The sequence below is a fragment of the Macaca fascicularis genome, chromosome 9 (genome assembly GCF_037993035.2).
Source record: "Macaca fascicularis isolate 582-1 chromosome 9, T2T-MFA8v1.1".
In the NCBI taxonomy this organism is placed as follows: domain Eukaryota; kingdom Metazoa; phylum Chordata; class Mammalia; order Primates; family Cercopithecidae; genus Macaca; species Macaca fascicularis.
The window spans coordinates 133,576,447-133,588,056 of NC_088383.1; the positions used below are offsets into that span (position 1 = coordinate 133,576,447).

The 11,610-nt window shown below is 59.9% G+C and overlaps 1 protein-coding gene across 10 annotated transcripts in view; it reads left to right on the forward strand.

The window, feature by feature from the left end:
* Positions 1-8,786, forward strand: part of LHPP (phospholysine phosphohistidine inorganic pyrophosphate phosphatase) — a 167,089-nt gene extending 158,303 nt beyond the window's left edge. For all 10 annotated transcript variants that reach the window (XM_074003029.1, XM_074003033.1, XM_074003031.1 and 7 more), the window contains one exon: positions 8,049-8,786. In XM_074003029.1, the coding sequence (XP_073859130.1) occupies positions 8,049-8,077 (29 nt within the window). In that variant the 3' untranslated portion in view covers positions 8,078-8,786. The remainder of the gene's footprint in view (positions 1-8,048) is intronic.
* Positions 8,787-11,610: the final 2,824 nt, after the last annotated feature.

Here is an 11,610-nt window from a genome sequence, read left to right on the forward strand (position 1 = left end):
GTGTCCGTGATGTGCCAGTGTAGACCATCTGATAATCAGCCTTCAGAGAAGCTGTGGGTGTCCAGGCGGAGGCAGGTCTCCCAGCCGCATCCTCCAGGCACTTGCCAGGGCCAGGCTCTGGTGAACACCCTTCTAGAAAGAACCCCCCAGGCCTCCGGGGGTCTTGGGCTCCTGGGGTTCTGATGGAAGGATGCCCCTTGCCTGGCCTCAGTACTTCCACCTCATGAATCACCCTCCGTCCTTGTCCTGCAAGTCTGTCAGCACAGCCGAACTGGCGTCACCCTCTGATGCTAGTGCCCGGATCCCTGAATTCACGGGGCAGTCGCTCCCAGCACCTGGCTCCCAGCCACTGCCTTTCCAAAGCAAATGGGGACAGAGATGCCTGCCCCTCCCCAGGGGCAGCTATTGCGGCCTCCAGGCGTGAGAGCCTCTGCCCCACCCTGCCCCTGCAGGGTGAGAAGGTGGAGGTGGGTGGGCCACCCACTGGGAGCCCTGGGCAGCGCAGGTCCCTCAAGAGCCCCTCCGGGAGAGGCCGCACCTGTCTCCCCTTGGTCATCGTTCCCCAGGAGGCGGTGCTGGCCTGCGTGTGCCCCGGAGGAGGCGGCAGGGAGACTGCCCTCACCGGGCTCTTTTGCTGTGGCCCGGCCACCATTTTCCTTCGACTGGTACAAAGACTGTCCCTGTGAAGCTGGCCGGCGACAGGCACAGAACCGCCTTGTTTTCTGCCTGTCACTCACCCATTCCCTGCATTCGGCTGACAGGGCATGAGCGGGAGGAATCACTGGGATGACAGGCGCTGGCCTGCCCAGCTGGGGCCTTTGTTCATTCATTTGGTGGGCACTTCCTGGGTGCCTGCTCTGGGTCAGGCCTGTGGGAGGACCACCGAGGGCAGGAAACCTGGCCTCTCCCTCCAGGAAGCGAAGTCAACACTGGCACCTACAGGTGAAGTGGCAGAGCAGCCCCCAGCTGTGATGGCATGGAGTGGGCGGGGGGCGCATTCTGCATGCTCAGAAGAGACAGCAACTCGCCCTGTGGAAGGAGCTTAGAGTGGGAGATGGGGACAAGTGAGTGGGGTCTTAAAGCATGAGTAGGAGTTTGCAGGTAGAGCAGGTTTCGAGAGCATTCCAGGGCCTGGCATGGGCAATGGCAGGGAGAGCTGGGATGTCTGAAGAGCAGCAGCCCAGGCACTGAGTGGCTGGCGTGGGGAGGGAGGTCCGCGGGTGGGGCCCAGTCAGGATGGACTCATGTGCCATGCTGAGGAACCAGGCTATGATGTGGGCAGTAGGGAGCCACAGCAGTTTACACAGGGGAGGCAGGAAGCAGGTGGGTGAGCTTTTGGGGAAGCTACTCTGGCTGCAAGAGAGGAGAGGGGCCAGGTTGGGTGGAGAAGCCAGTGGAGGGGAAAGGGGAAAGGGAAGGGAGTAGGCTTTGGCAGAAGACCTCCTGTCCCCAGGGGCCCAGGTCACTCTGTGGGGCCCGGTGGAAGCCATGCTGTCTCCAGGCCGGCCTCCTGGTCCTGCGGCCCACACGCCTCCCAGCCATATGCCTCCGCTTCCACCTCCAAAACCCGGGCAGCAGGACCCACCATGCAGGCTGCTGCGCAAGGATGGGGGAGGTACCTGGAGGGCCACCCCACACCAGAAGCAGGTCCTCAGCCAGAGACACCCAAATGCAGCCCGAGGGAGGCTGCACCCAGGAGAGGAGAGAACCCACGGCAGCCCTGCAGGTGCCTGGGGAAATCTCTCGCTGCTTCCACCTCCCAGCCAGGCCCCGAGGACCGGGCACTCTGGCTTAGCGAGGAGGCCGCCCTGCAAAGGCCTGGTGTCTCCACACCATTCTCAGGAGGACAGCAGCAAGGACGATGGATGGGAGCAGTGCTTGGCCTTAACGTTCCTGTTTCCGGAAGCGTCCCTGCCCTGCTCCCTCTCTCATCAATGCCCTCAGACTCCAGGCCCTTTTCTTTCTTTCCCAGCAGTGCTGACAACTGAGTGTGGAACTGGACTGTGAACCCTGGAGGGCAGAGGGTGGAGGTGGGAGGGTGCAGGGGCCAGCGCCAGCGTGAGCTGCAGGGTCCTCAGGTGCAGGGGAAACGCCAGCTTTGTGTTCAGTCTTGCCTTGTTTCATCTGTTTCATCTCAGAGTGGCCCCCAGAGCCAGGCCCTATGCCACCTTACAGATGAGGAAACCGAGGCTCAGGCAGGTGAAGAGACTGGCCCTGGGTCATGCAGTTTGTTGGGGACAGAGCAGGGTGCTCAGCTGTCTGGGGGCCTGGGCTGGGCCTGGGGCAGGGGGAGGAGCAGTGCTGTGACCCCCACAGGGAGCCCTCAGCCAGGCCTGTAGGCCAGGGAAGGGCAGAGGGGCTTATGCAGGCCCACGTGGCCAGGACACAGAACCATGGGGGCAGCCCCAGCCCCTCCCTGTCTGTTGCAGGCCCCTGCCCCACACTTGGTGCTCTGTCTCTGTTCCTGTGTCCCGTGCCTGTCCCCTCCCTCCGTGTGTGGCCGTGTCCCTCTGTCTCTTCCTCCTCCTCCGGCTCTGTCCCAGCAGGGCCATTCAGGGCAGGATGGTCTGCGGCCCCTTCTGCTTCACCCCCTCCGCTCTGTCCCCACTGCCAAGGACGCACCTTTGCTGGGTTTCTTGGTTCAGCTTTTGTACCGTGACATCTCTGAGGTCCACAGGTCACAGAACACTGGCCAGCATGGGGCAGGGACCCCTCCTGCCCAGGCCATTGGACAAAGCAGAGGTGCTTCAGGGGCTTGGGGCCACCAGGCCAGGAACAGGTCCCCTCCTGCCTACCCCAGCTCCCCGGGAGACACAGCCCACAACAGCGTCACGTAATTAAGACATAAAAGTCCACGATTTCCGCTGTGTGTGGGCAAACACCAGCCGGGTGCTAATGCAATCCTTTCTTTTAGTGGATTCTTGAATTTAAATGATATGTAATTAAACATAATTAGCCACGGACGCCATTCGGCTAGGTACGTGTGTAGAGTGGGGCTGGCCGGATTCTCGTTACAAAGCGTCATCTTCTATGGGGAGAACTCTTGTTCCCTCTGGGGGCTTGTTTCTTTTGCCTGGACAGTAAGCGTGGCCCCAGGGCACCTGGGGTAGGTGTCCAAGGAGGGAGGTCCTGGGGGCCGCTCACCCGGGGCTTGGATGGTGACTTATGGGCGGTGTTTGCTGGGAGAATTTTTGTCCCGCTTTGGGCAGCAAGGAGCCCAAACCTCTCACTGTTGCGAGAGAAAAGCTGGGAATCGGACGGGAGAAAAGCTGGGAATCGGACGGGAGAAAAGCTGGGAATCAGATGGGAACGGGCTGCAGGACCAGAGAGGACGGCAGACCTGGGCCGCGGCCTCAGCCCCCGACTCCTCGTAAGTGTGGTCTGGGTGCACACATGGGGGTGGCGAGCAGTGCTTTGGAGCTCATGTCCTCAGACCCTAGTGGGAGCTGAGAGCAGCCCAGCAGCGCTGATCTGGGGCCATGCACACAGGCCAGGCAGAGGTGAGACCAGGGAGTAGCAGCGCCGCAGGTGCAGAGGGCAAGAGGGGGCAGAGCTGCAGCACAGGAGCAAGTCTGCTGGCCCTTCCCGCAGGCACCCTCCCTAGTGCCAGGTCTGCTGGGACTCCAGGCTGTTGGGATGCCCCCTAGGGTGCTGCTTGGAGCCTTCCTGACCCTCCCCCTCCAGTGCCTGTGCTGGGCTTCCTCTCCACTCACCCTGTCCTCCCTGTACCCCACGTAGCCTATGTCCGTCCGCCTGCCTATCTGCCCCCTCACCAGCCTGTGTGCCCAGGGGAAGGCTCAAGGCCGGTCACGCTCCACCTCCCTGACCAGCCCAGCCCTAGCCCATGGTGCATTTCCTGGACAGGACTGCTGAGTTTTCAGTTTTAGCCACAACAGCACCCACACCCGCACCAACCAACCTGTCCGTGCCACAAGTATCGGTTCCTGCCCTCCTCACGGGAGACTGTGGCACATGCTATTATGACCTCGGTCTAGAGGCAGGGACACCAAGGCACAGGGGCTTAAGGAAGTTGCCTGAGGCCACGTGGCTGGTAGGGGGTGGAGCCAGGTTTATCCTCATGGCCAAATGAGGAAACTGAGGCAGAAAGCTGTTTTGCCAGGGGGCTAATTTACTGATGCAGCCAGCCGTCTGGTTCTGTCTCGGTCTCGCTCGGAGGGCCCCTCCCGCCCACCTGCCCACCCAGCTGGCCGTGCCCTTGGCCAGGGCCAGCAGTCTCAGAGGTAGAGCTGCTGAGAGAAGCCTCTTCCCCTCATGACGTCTGTCCTCCAAGAGGGATCTAAGTAAGCAGGGGAGCATCAGCAGCCTCGAGGGGACCTTGGATCCCTGCCCACCCTTCATTCTGTACCAGGACAGGGTGTGTCTGCACAGCCTGGAGCCAGGCGTGGCTGGCAGCCCCGGGAAGACGGGGCCAGCCCTGCCGAGCCCAGAGCAGCTGTGTCTCCTGCAGCAGCGGGGCACTTGAGTGGAAGCACTCGCTTCCCAAGAGCAAGAACTTGCTCCCAGGAGGGCCTGTCCAGAGACCCGGGGGACGGTGGACAGCCCAGCCCAGGGGTCCGGCCTTTCCTGTAGGGGCCGAACTGTTACCGCTTCAGGCTCTGCCAGCTTCCATTTGGTCCCTGTTGCATATTATTCTCTTCTTTTTACAACCCTTTAAAAATATAAAAACAGGCCGCAGGTAGGATTTGGCCCTCTGGCCTGTACAATAGCATCTGTGAGCATCACATATGGCTTTTCTTTCTTTCTGAGACAGGGTCTCATCTGTCACCCAGGCTGGAGTGCAGCAGTGTGATCACGGCTCACCACAGCCTCCAGCTCCCAGGCTCAGGCGATCCTCCCACCTCAGCCTCCCAAGTAGCTGGAACTGCAGGCACCCGCCACTACGCCTGGCTGATTTTTGTATTTTCTTTTTTTTTGTAGAGATGGGGTTTCACCATGTTGCCCAGGCTGCTCTCCACCTCCTGGGCTCAAGCAATCCTCCTGCCTTAGCCTCCCAAAGTGCTAGGATGACAGGTGTGAGCTACCACGTCTGGCCCATATGCGGCTTTTTAAATTTTTGAGGTATAACACCAGTAAAGTGCTCTAAAAGTGAAGAATAGGATGTTAGCCCCACCCAGGTAAGATCTAGAACATTGCCGGCACTCCTATTCACCTTTCCGTTGGGAAGCCGCCATCCCATCCTCTGTCTCTAGTCTGCCTTTGCCAGCTCTGGAGCTCTCTGTAAGTCAGTCCTGCTGTGTGTATTCCTCGAGCCTGGCCTCGGTTGCTCTTTAGGTCAGGGACTCACCCCCATTGCCGTGGCGGGAGCTCATCCCAGTTTGAGTCATTGTGGAGTATTCCAGTGTGCGATTCTGCCACTGTCTGTTTTCCCATCCTCCCCCGGCGGGCATTTGTCCAGTGTTTGACTTTTGCTATTGCAACTAAAGCTGTGTGGAACATTCTAGAATGTGCCTTCGGTGACTGTGAGGATGCATTTCTGCTGTGTACATACTTAGGAGTGGAACTGCAGGGTCGCAAGTGGATATCCACAGGCAGTTTTCCAACGTGACCCATACCATAGAAGGCCTCGTGGTGGTGCCGAGTCCCTATTCCAGCACTGAGGCAGGATCACGCACGCTTCAATGCCCCTCTCCTAGATCGTGGACACCCTGTGTGCCATCACAGAATGACCCACACAAGACAAGGGGCCTCTAAAGCCCCGACACTGACCTGGGTTGTTCTTGCTGGGGTTGCTAATGGAGCGGGTGCAGGTGAGGGTGCGGGTGAGGGCGCTGACGGGCCGGGCGCCGGTGATGGAGCGGGTGCGGGTGAGGGCACTGATGGGGTGGGCGTGGGTGAGGGCGCTGACGGGGCGGGGCGGGCGCGGGTGAGGGCGCTGCACACTCGTCCCCTTGCCTGGTCCCCCAGGCTCGTACTTTGGTGTGTGCTCATTCAGGAGCAGCAGAGTGGCCACACTTGGGAGGGCCAACCAAGTGATCCCCACTGGTACTGGCATCTGTAGGTGCCCCTGCTTGGAGCGGGTGCTGTCAACCACCCTTTGCTGGAAGGGGCAGGAATGTCCAGCAGTGGTGGAAGCTCTCGAAAGAACATGGGCTGGGAGTAGAACTCAGATCCCAGCTCTGCTCTCCCTGCTGTGTGACCTTCAGCAAGTCTCTGAACCTTTCTGAGCTGTTTCCTCACCTGTTCAAAATGGGGGTGACCATTTCTTCCTTGGAGGATGGAAGGGAGAGGGATGTGAGGCTCCTGAGTGCTGTGCTTGGAGACTGTGCAGGAGGGGAAGCAGCCGTAGCCCCATACAAGCGGGTGGGCGAGAAAGTGGGGGCACTGGAGGGGCTTGGGGGACAGGGTTCTGTCCTTGGGACCTGGACAAGAGCCAAAAGGTACACCCTCCCAGTCACAGGGGAGCCCACACTGCCATCCCCTCCCAGAGACTGCCCCTGTGGCCCCCGTCCAGGTCTACAGCCTCAGCAGTCCCTGAGGGCCAGGAGGTAGCCTCCAGGCCACTGGGCTGAGAACCCTTAAAAGAAAAAGTGCCCCACCCATGACAGTCATTTTAGGGTAAAGAAAGCCCTTTGCAGAAACCAAACCCTTTGAAAGGGACAACACGGCTTTTAGATGTGAGAACCAACTTCAAGCACTTCCTCTTAGACCAGGGTGGCAGCTTCCAAAGTGGGGGTGCTGCTGCCGGGAGGCTGCGGTTTCCCTGCTTCTCGGGGAGCTTAGGCCAGGCCGTGGGGTGATCCGAGCAACACGTCCCTTGGCAGTGGTAGGTTTGCAGATGGGCTGGTCCCCACTTCCTGCCAAGCTCCAGCAGCGCCTCTGTGGGTGCAAGGCTGTGGGGAGGGGCCTTCTGGCTCACAGCCCTCCAGGCTGCCCACAGCCCCCTAGGATGAGGTGCCACTTCCTCAGATGACTGTCAAGACTCGGATGTGGGCCGGGCAAGGTGGCTCACTACTGTAATTCCAGCACTTTGGGAGGCTGAGGCGGGCAAATCACTTGAGGTCAGGAGTTGGAGACCAGCCTGGCCAACATGGCGAAACCCCATCTCTACTAAAAAAATGCAAAAGTTAGCCGGGCATGGTGGCAGGTGCCTGTAGTCTCAGCTACTCACGAGCTGAGGCAGGAGAATCGCTTGAACCCAGGAGACAGTGGTTGCAGTGAGCCAAGATCGCACCATTGCACTCCAGCCTGGGCAACAGAGTGACACTTGGTCCCAAAAAAAAAAAAAAAAAAAAAGACTCTGGGATGTCTGCGCCTGGGGCTCTCCTCTCCCACCCATGTGTCTACCCACAGCCCCTGCCTGCCTTCAGGACTCAGCCCACAGCCCCTTCCAGAAAGTCTCCTGGCAGGGAGGGCCCGGAGGCCTCTGCACTGTCTCATGGCCTCATTCCTGTGTCCTCAGCATCCAGTGAGACCTCGGGAGATGCCTGGGGAATGGTTGAAGGCTTTGGGAGGTTCCTGCCCCCAGAATCCCAGCCAGAAAGCAGCTTATCTAGGAGCCCGGTGCCTCCTCTGTTGGGTGGGCATGGCCTCAGAGGGCACCAACCAGAAGGCATGTGCTGTCACTGACACGGGGGCCCCCAGCGTTAGGGCAGGCAGGAGCTCCGGGTCTCTACCCCCAGCTGTCCCCACAGTGCACATGTACTAGGCTCCCCCCATGGGCCACTAGGCCAGGCCAGGCGTGTGGGGTGAGCCCCTGGGGAGCCCAGAGCAGGGTACGTTCATGTCCCCACCATCCAAGGTGAGATGCCTGTGCTGGAGGCTCAGAGGGAGCTGGGCTGGCTGTCACTGCACCACAAGGCTGAGCAGTGGGAGACAGGTTTGGGGAGGTGTCCAGGTTGAGGGCACAGTGTGCCTGAGTAGGGCACGGGGAGGAGGGGGATGGCCAGTGGCCACGGGCCAGGCTGCCTGGCGGGACCTGGAGGTTTCCTCAAGCTAAGGCCAGGCCCGTGCTAGATGCTGCGAGGGCGGGTGTGGCTGCAGAGTGGTCAACGTGGGGGCACCTACTAACCTCCGGCCATCCTCTCCAGGCCCAGTGACGAGCACCATCCGGAAGTGAAGGCTGATGGGTACGTGGACAACCTCGCAGAGGCGGTGGACCTGCTGCTGCAGCACACGGACGAGTGACAGCCTCCTGGGAGAGCCCTGCTTCCTCCACCCCTGCCTCTCCTCCACCCACCCCAGTGCCCAGACCACCCAAGGCCCTGACAGCCCTGCCCTCTGCCCTGCTGCACGGGCCCTGACTTCAGCTCACTGTAGTGAAGTCCAGGAGGGTGGGACAGACCTGCCAGGCCTCTGGGAATCTCCCAAACCCCAGAACTCACTCACCCACCATGCGCACCTGGTCCTTTAAATGCGGGAAACTCCACCTAACCAGATTCAGAGGCACCGGCCCCGCTGCCTTCTCTTCAGACTCTTTGCATTTCAGTGAAGAGCCTGGAAGAAACCCAGGGGCCTCCTATGCACAGATCTTGCAGCCCAGAACCAAGTCAGCCTCCTGCGACTGCCTAGGCACACTGCCCACCACCCCACCCCCGAAACAATGCCAGCCCGCTGCTTTTCCTGTCCTCCCAGGCACCTTTGCAAAGACCAGGGGCAGCTCCTGAGGGAACTGTGAAGGCTCCCGTGCCACACAGCAAGAACTGCAGCCTCTGCGCCCAAGGCACACAGGGTACTTTCTGGAGCCATTGCTGGACAGACTTAAAGGTGTCATGCCTGGTGTGTGCAGGAGGAAACTAACAGTTCAATAAACTCCGCCTTGACCAGCAGCCTTTGACTGGGGCTTTGACTGCTAGGAAGAACTGTATGGGGGAGGCCACCAGCAGGGTCTGGGCCACTGTCTCTGGTCCTGCCTTATGCTTGAGCCATTGAATATCAGAGGTATGAGGGACAAGGGCCCTGAAACACCTCACCTGCTCCAGCCCCTTCACTTAGCAGATGGGGAAACTGAGGCCCTGGGGGCCAGTGAGCTGCTGTTGGCCCCATCTGGAACAAGGCAGTCCAGGGCAAACTTTGGCACTGCCTTCCCTAATGGAGCAGCCTGTGGCCTGGTAGTAGTGAGCGTTGCTTTCCCGACCAATGACATGGCGGCCTTCCCACAGGGACCCTGGGAGCAAATCACCCATAACTCAAGTTTCAAGTTTCAGAATCAGTCTGCTCAACAGATGACTTGATTGCTCCATTTCTCCCCAGATCAGTTCAGAAGCTACTGATAACCCTTGGGAGACTGCTTCTTTATTTTATTTATTTAAGATGGGGTTTTGCTCTCGTTGCCCAGGCTGGAGTGCAGTGATCTCAGCTCACCGCAACCTCTGCCTCCCAAGTTCAAGCGATTTTCCTGCCTCAGCCTCCTGAGTAGCTGGGACTACAGGCGCCCACCACCATGCCTGGCTAACTTTTTGTATTTTTACTAGAGACAGGGTTTCACCATGTTGGTCAGGCTGATCTCGAACTCCCGACCTCAGGCTATCCGCCCACCTCGGCCTCCCAAAGTGCTGGGATTACAGGCGTGAGCCACCGCGCCGGGCCTGGAGACCGCTTCTTATGAGAGAAGCTATGGGTCCCCGGAACAGGATTTCCATCATATGAAGGTGGACGATGAAAAAGTGTGGGACCCACGTGAGGGAGGGGCAAGTGCAGCCCCCGCAAGGCCGGCCACCATTAAATCGGGATTGGGGAAAACGGTGACAGTCTTTTCAGCAAGGTGAGAGGCCACCAGCCAGGCCAGTGTCACTGGATTTGAGGGAGGCCATTTGGCCCCTTCGTTGGAAAATACGCAGATGACTGGCCCCTTGACGGAGTCCCCTGATGGCAGCTCCTTAGGAGACAACACAGGACGTTCAGGCGGCGGCTACAATTCAGTGGCGGCCTGGAGGGGCTGTGCGTGATGCTGGGTTTGTCTGTGGGTCTTTAGTTTTTTCTCCTTTCTTTTGTGTTTAATGGGGAAGCTTCCAGCCAAGACAGCGACCCCTCTCGGGGAAGGAGTTCAAGCTGAGACCTCCTCTTTCCAGCTGCTGCCCAGGACTGGGGTGCCCAGAGGGATAGCCCCTGGAGGTGCAGACCCCTGCTTTGTTGGTGCCGGGAGCATGCCGCCCTCTGAGCCGTGGTGGGCTCAGTGAAGTGGGCGTTGTCATCCTTCCCATTGCACAGGACTAGAGTCGGGTGTAGCGAGCTACAGTGGCTTGCTGAGGGCAAACAGTTAGTGAGGGGTGGAGCTGCAACTTGCAGGAAGGTCCAGCCCCGCCTCCCAGGCCCTTTCCAGCCCCTTCCACTTCCCACTCCTGCCTGGAATCCTCCCGTGGGGGAGGCATGTGGTGGCCCCTGTGGCTGACTGTCCGGCTGAGCTGGGGAACCGGTGTCCTCGCTCTAGAGATGAGCTCTTCTGAGGGGTGAGGTCCAGCCACACCTGTGGTGGGGTGGTGTAATCCCTGAGCCTGTTACCCCATCTATAAAATAGGGGGATTCACTTCTTTAACAGGCACTTCCTGGCCCTGCGGGGCGCCCTGTCCCCTGGCTGGAGCTGATGAGTTGTGATGCTTGCCTGGGGATCGGTGCTGCCCAGAAGTGAGGAATGACGTCCTTCCCCCCGGGTCCTTCTGGCAGCCTGGCCATTTCCAGCATGCTGAGGGGGGCCCGGGCCCTGGCAGGGACGGTGTGGAGCCACCGGCCACATGTGGGGCTGGAGTTCAGGGCTGGCAATGGGCTAAGGCCCTCGTTCAGCAGATGTCATGGAACTGCCATGAAAAAAAGACTCAACACCCAGGGCCACAGCTCCGGGGCGCTCCCAGGCGTCTTTCCCCCCAAGGCCCGGAGTGAGCAGCAGCCTGGGCCCAGCCACACCTCCCAGGCTCCGGAGCTGCCAGGTCAGGCAACCGTGAGGAGTAGCAGGGTAGGGGGCGGAGGGGAGGGCAGGGAGAGCAGGTCTCTCACCCATCCTTGCACCTTCCAGCTCTAGGGCCCACACAGTACCAAGCCCTGGGCTCAATGTACCACCTATGAAAACTCAATTCAAATTGGCTTAGTCCAACAAGATATTTGGTAGCCTCACAAGACTTCAAAGTCCAGGCCTGGCTGGGTCTGGGGTCCCAATCGCTGTCACAGGAACCCCATTTCTTCCCATCGCAGCTACTTGGCAGGTGGCAGGATGCCCCCCAGCCACCGACTTCCCCCTGCCTGCTCAGCAACCCCAGGGCCTGCCGAAAAGGCCCAGGAGATTCAGACTGGCAAAGAGACCAGGGCAGACCAGGAACAGGGGCGCAGTCTCTGTCCCACCCAAACCCTAACCAGAGAGAAGACGACATGTTGTGTCGGACGGAGGACAGAGGTCAGCGAGTGTCCATGCCCTCATCGCTGACGAGGCTGGAACTGGGCCAAGTGAGGCAGAGGCCTTCACGTCAGATGTGAGCACCACTGGCCCAGGTGACTGCAGTTCTTCCCTCCTTCCGTTCAGCTTGAGCCCTCTGGAGGATCGGAAAGGCTGAGGTCTGACTTGGTGCCGCTGTCCTGGGTGGGCCTGTCCTGCTGGGCGGTTCCTGCCCTCTCAGGGAGGCTGGCTGGCAGCTGGCAGGTAGAAAGACTCCTATGTTCACCTCA